This window comes from Micropterus dolomieu, linkage group LG18 (assembly GCF_021292245.1).
Source record: "Micropterus dolomieu isolate WLL.071019.BEF.003 ecotype Adirondacks linkage group LG18, ASM2129224v1, whole genome shotgun sequence".
In the NCBI taxonomy this organism is placed as follows: Eukaryota; Metazoa; Chordata; class Actinopteri; order Centrarchiformes; family Centrarchidae; genus Micropterus; species Micropterus dolomieu.
Genome location: NC_060167.1, coordinates 31883500 through 31888875, shown reverse-complemented (window position 1 = coordinate 31888875; position 5376 = coordinate 31883500). Strand labels below are relative to the sequence as shown.

Genomic DNA, 5376 nt, shown 5'->3' with positions numbered 1-5376 from the left:
TGTAAAAACTTTAGTAATCCCCTGACTTGTCATCTAGTGCCACCATGAGGTCAGAAATGTAGCCTGTTTGTTCAAAACCTGATCAGATACCTTTGAAACTAACAACATTCTCATCAGCCTCAGCCGGACTATGTGTAAGTGCTAATTAGCATATTACCATGCTAACATGCTAAACTAAGATAATGAACATGTTAAACGTTACACCTATGAAACATCATCATGTTAACATTGTCGATGCGAGCATGTCAGTGTGCTGACTTTTAGCATTTAGCTCAGTCGCCTCACAGAGGTGCTGACGTGGCGGTAGACTCTTGGTCTTGTTTAATTATTGTCTTTTTGAGAATGATAGGACAGTAATACAAAGCAGAGGTAGATGAAAAGACTTCAAAATGAGATGAAAGATTAAAAAAAAAAGCATGTCTCATGTCTATACAGCAAATTTGGAAATTACGGAATCACACATGACGCAATTTCCAAATGTTCAACTAAAGTGAAAGCGCCGGCTGTGGAGCACAACACAAAAGTTGAGTCATGAAGCCCACATTCTTTTAGCACTAACCTCTGTTGTTGTCAAATCAAACGGTCAATCAGTTTATTGTCAATTCATCGTACCGTTATCGTCTAAAATTTCAACTTGTGATCGAGTATGCAATCTCTGAAGCCTTGATGCAGGACTAACAGCTGACAGCTCTAATTTTGCCCAAGGACAAAGATGGAGGCTGATTCTCAAAGGAGAACCCTTGGTCACTTGTGTGTAGTGTGGAAATGCCAGCTGACAATGTGACCTCCCCCCCATCTGCCTCAGAGAGCCACCAGAGAATAAACCACTGCATAGGCATACTCACACGGTCATGTTTTCAACTTTGTTTGGTCATGCAGGTAGTCAGAAAGTACGCTCTTTGGGATTTTGTTTACTTTATCTTGAGAAACAGAGTGAAACATGCTCCATCAAAGAAGACATTTAGCCTTTCAAGCAGCTTGCTATTATACATACTTATTAGATTATATATGAACAAGTTTTTGGCACATGTTTTGATTGATTCCTTCTATTATTCGAACATATATTCCTCTATATTTCCACGGCTCACAATGGTGAAGTTCAGCTGTGGATTCAAAACAGGAACACCAGTATGTTGCCTAACTAGTCCTGCCACCTGCAGGACAAACGACATCAGTCTGCTGCAGTTCTCTGAGCACACTGTGAACACTTGTAAAACAACTTCTGCTTAGGGATGACGACGATGACGATGATGAGGGCAAATGTTGAACAAAGACAGAGAGGAGCAAAGAATCAAAATCATTACTGAACAAATGGGATAGCCTATAAACAAACAGAATAAAGAGGTCAGTAACACTGAGAGATCGTTTCTAAGAAGTAATGCTCTCCAGTTTCACCCTCACAGTAGTTTAGATTAAACAATTATCTCGTGCTGTGCTGTATTTGTCCTTCATGAGCTCCTGGCCACTTTGTTCTGGGTAGGGCCAGATGGTCAAACCACACGCTTTATGATCACACTGGCGTGATGATACAATCACGTCACTAGAGGTCGCTAGCCTGTAGCTAAACTGCCGGAAGTTGCAGCTTCTAGGTTTGAGGTTTTGTACCTCTCGGCTCATTTGCCGCTGCTTCCTTGTAAAATTCGGACATGAATATTGACTGGCACGGTGCGGATTTGAGTAACGGTCTCGAAAATGTTGCTGTTTTAATTGAGCGGAGTTCAGGTGTACTGACATTTCCTGAATTTCAGGTAACGTTAACGTTACGTTGCACGTCTGTCAGTAGTTGCACCCGTAAGTTGAACACATTTAGCTGCTAAACATCCACTGAAGTCCACCACCTTTTAGAGTGTTGTAAGAGTAGTACAATTTCACAACATCTATTTATAGTATGTGTTGGAAGTATTACTAACCTCAACAGCAGTTCTTTTTCTCTTTACAGTAGACTTCCAGGAAAACACAGTCTTAGTAATAACTAACGTTAACGATGTTGTAAGTTATTCAAGTGTCCCAGTATTTTAACTGTGACACTGAGAGCATGCAGGACCAGGACCAGGAAACGTCTATACAGAATTCAATCCTAATTAATTTAATTATTTACACATTGGTCACAATGCATTGGTAAGCCAGCTGACAGTGTAACCTCATCCCATCTGTATGGGCTGTAAACCTGCACATCAGTTATGCATGATGGCACATGCCGAGTCCATCAACCAAAACTGATTTACAGTGAAAATAGCTTTGAGTCGTTACTATTCTTTCCACATTATCATCCTGTGATCCGGGAACAGATGGGCAAACAGTAGATCATCCAAAGAGCTGCTGCGGTAGGTCACCAGTGCCACTCCCCTTTAAACTGATATGACATGTTAATGTAAATAAATACTACAGCCCCACAGATACTGATTATTTAACATACTGTACACACTATCACTGACAGTAATTAAAAAACAACAACACATAAAACAAACAAACAAGTGGTAGTTTATAAAGAATTGTGACTGCGATACATGTATGCACTGAAAAAAAGGGAATTATTTTAGAAAAATGAACTTGTCAGTACTTTCTGTAGGACAAGCTATGTAAAAGTGACACTGTTTGTACCTCAAACATATCTTTGTTATTTATCAGACAACATACACTGATACCAATATACACTATCGGCCGATATATTGGTCCAAATTAATGTTCTCTGCATAGCACTGGCACCATGCAAGATGCGATTAGGGATGTCAGAAATACACTGCAATAAAAAGACTCACATTTGACATGTGTTAGGAAAATCATATGATTTTCATTGTAGATGAATCTGTTTTTTGGGCTATAACATGTAAACATGCACATAAAATGCTGACATTGTTTGTGTTAGGTCAACATATGTCCTCCCATGTGTTTTCTCCAGAATCTGTTTTTTGGGCTATAACATGTAACATGCACATTTAAGCTGAAATCAGAGCATTTGGACTTTTTTCCCTTAGAAATTACAAAATAGTGGCCGATTAATGTAATAGTCGACAACTTATCGCGTAATTGTTGTGTCTCCTTAATTATAAATCATTTTATTTATGGTGCAAGTCTTGAAAGAATAATCAAAGTAGTCTCAAAGTCCTTCTTTTGTATTCTTGCTTTGTACTGAAAACCTCTGGCTGTAACAAAAAACTCATTAAAACCTGATGGTTATTACTCCATCAAATGAAATACATTATTTTACCGGCAGATGGCAGCAAATCATTACAGGCTGCAGCCACATCATCTGACTGCAGTTCAGGGAATCAAAAAATAACTGCCCTCTAGAACTAAAGGAGTTGCCCTAGTTAGCACTCCTTGCTCATGATGCTCGAGACCTTTCTGACTGCATTATAATGAAACCACTTTTAAAAGTAATTCTAAAGGCATACAAAATACATATCATTGCAGAGTGTGGTGATACTATAGTTGTATGGGGTAATGTGGTTGTTAAAGTAGGCTGATGATTGTGAAGTTGGCAGTTACGAAGCATTCAGACCTGTAGTCTAAAAGACGTTTCCCATAAACTGGAATTAGGGCAGCAACTAACTAATCTGCAGTTTGAATAATCATCTGTAAAAATAACTGTCACAATTTCCTAAAGCTCAAGGTGGCGTCTTCAAATGTCTTGTCTTGTCTGATCAACAGTCCAAAACCCAAATATATTCAGTTTACCATCACATGAGACAAAGACAAGCAGCAAAACCTCATAGTTGAGAAGCTGACGCCAGTGAATGTTTGGCATTTTTGCTGGGGAAATTGACTGAAATGATGAATTTTCTGTCGATCGACAAAACAATTCATCAATTAATTGTTTCAGCTGTAAATTAAAAATTTCCTATAATTACGGGCAATGTTGCCTAATTTGCTTTTTGAATTTCCCTTCAACTGTTTGTGTGTGTTTGTTTTTGTTACTGACAGTTTTGTTAACCTTTGACTGCTCTTTGTTGTCATTTTTTCAGTATTCTCCAGATAATATTCAGGGTCCAGGATGCTCTATTGACCCCAGTGAAATTACCCTTCCTGGATGCTCCTGCCTTTCCCACTCCTGCTTCACCGAGAGCTGCTCCTGCCTGCAGACACATGGGCAGGCATACGACAGCACTGGCACACTGCTGAACCTCAGCAGAATAGACTCTGGTTACTGCTCACCTGTGTTTGAGTGTAATGCCCTTTGCTCCTGCAGTGATGCCTGCTCTAACCGGGTGGTGCAGAGAGGGCTAAGACTCCGGTTGGAGGTTTGCAGCACCAAGAACAGGGGCTGGGGAGTACGGGCACTAGAGGCAATCCCACGTGGGACGTTTGTGTGCGAGTATGCAGGAGAGTTGATCAGTTTGGAGGAGGCCAGACGCAGACAGCTTGCCCAGAGATCCGAGGAAAACAACTACATCATCGCCGTAAGGGAGCATGCAGGCACGGGCTCCATCACTGAGACGTTTGTGGACCCTGCCGTGGTGGGAAACGTAGGCCGCTTTCTCAACCACTCCTGCCAGCCCAACCTGTTCATGCAGCCAGTCCGCGTGCACTCGGTGGTTCCTAGACTGGCGCTGTTTGCTGGACGGAACATTGATGCACAAGAAGAGCTGACATTTGACTACTCAGGGTTATACAGTAACCAACCTCCTGCAGAGCTGCCGTCCACACAAAGTGACGCCGCCACGCAGGCCAGTAGGACAGATGGACTCCAGAGGAAGGAGTGCCGTTGTGGTGCAGACAACTGTGTTCGGTTCCTTCCGCTGGATTTATCTATTCTCAACTAATGTAAATAAAATTTCATGTCACGTTTGTTTTCACTAGAGTGTTTCTGAATGACGGAGAAAAGATTTTTTTGTCAAGCCTTCTGCCTTTTGTTTTCTCCTTATTTTCATTTCAAACTGTCTCTTTAGATATGTCTTGGTCTATTTTCAGTCTCCCTGAAATCTTTGTTAATTCAACCTCTCATTAGAACAAGACAATGCGACGTGTTGATGGCACCATAAACACAATCAGCAGGATGAGTCATGTCTCTGCCTGTCATTGTTTCCTGTTTGCCCCCCCCCCGGCCTCTCCTCATCTGCCACTGTCTCCATTCAAGTGTAAGGGGATGCAATAAAAACTATGCATTGGTAAGAAAACCTAAATTTTTCTGAGAGAAAACTTGTTCCTGTCTGTCCTTTCACTTGTATAATCCATTTCATCTGTCAGGGGACGCGCGCTCCGTGTAGGACATTTCCCACACGATATAGTCTTGCAGCTGTCATCTTGACCTGGCTCATGGAAAGTCCCGTTTCTCACACATTAATCTGGAAGGAGCAGAACCATCATTTGCACTGACAGAGATTGGAGGAATGATGTTTAATAGGTTTCTTTTAATAGTCACATACGCTACAGAGG

The 5376-nt window shown here is 41.3% G+C and overlaps 1 protein-coding gene across 2 annotated transcripts; it reads left to right on the top strand.

Moving 5' to 3' along the window:
* Positions 1-1580: 1580 nt before the first annotated feature.
* setmar (SET domain and mariner transposase fusion gene) lies at positions 1581-5123 on the top strand. Of its 2 annotated transcripts, XM_046029529.1 has the most exons (3): positions 1581-1748; positions 3966-4764; positions 4949-5123. In XM_046029529.1, the coding sequence occupies exons 1-2, from the start codon at positions 1647-1649 to the stop codon at positions 4761-4763; spliced, it is 900 nt and encodes a 299-aa protein (XP_045885485.1). In that variant the 5' UTR covers positions 1581-1646; the 3' UTR covers position 4764; positions 4949-5123. The 2 variants fall into 2 exon arrangements, with proteins under 2 accessions (XP_045885485.1, XP_045885484.1); XM_046029528.1 differs by lacking the exon at positions 4949-5123 and having other exon boundaries at positions 1582-1748; positions 3966-4790.
* The last annotated feature ends 253 nt before the right edge of the window (positions 5124-5376 follow it).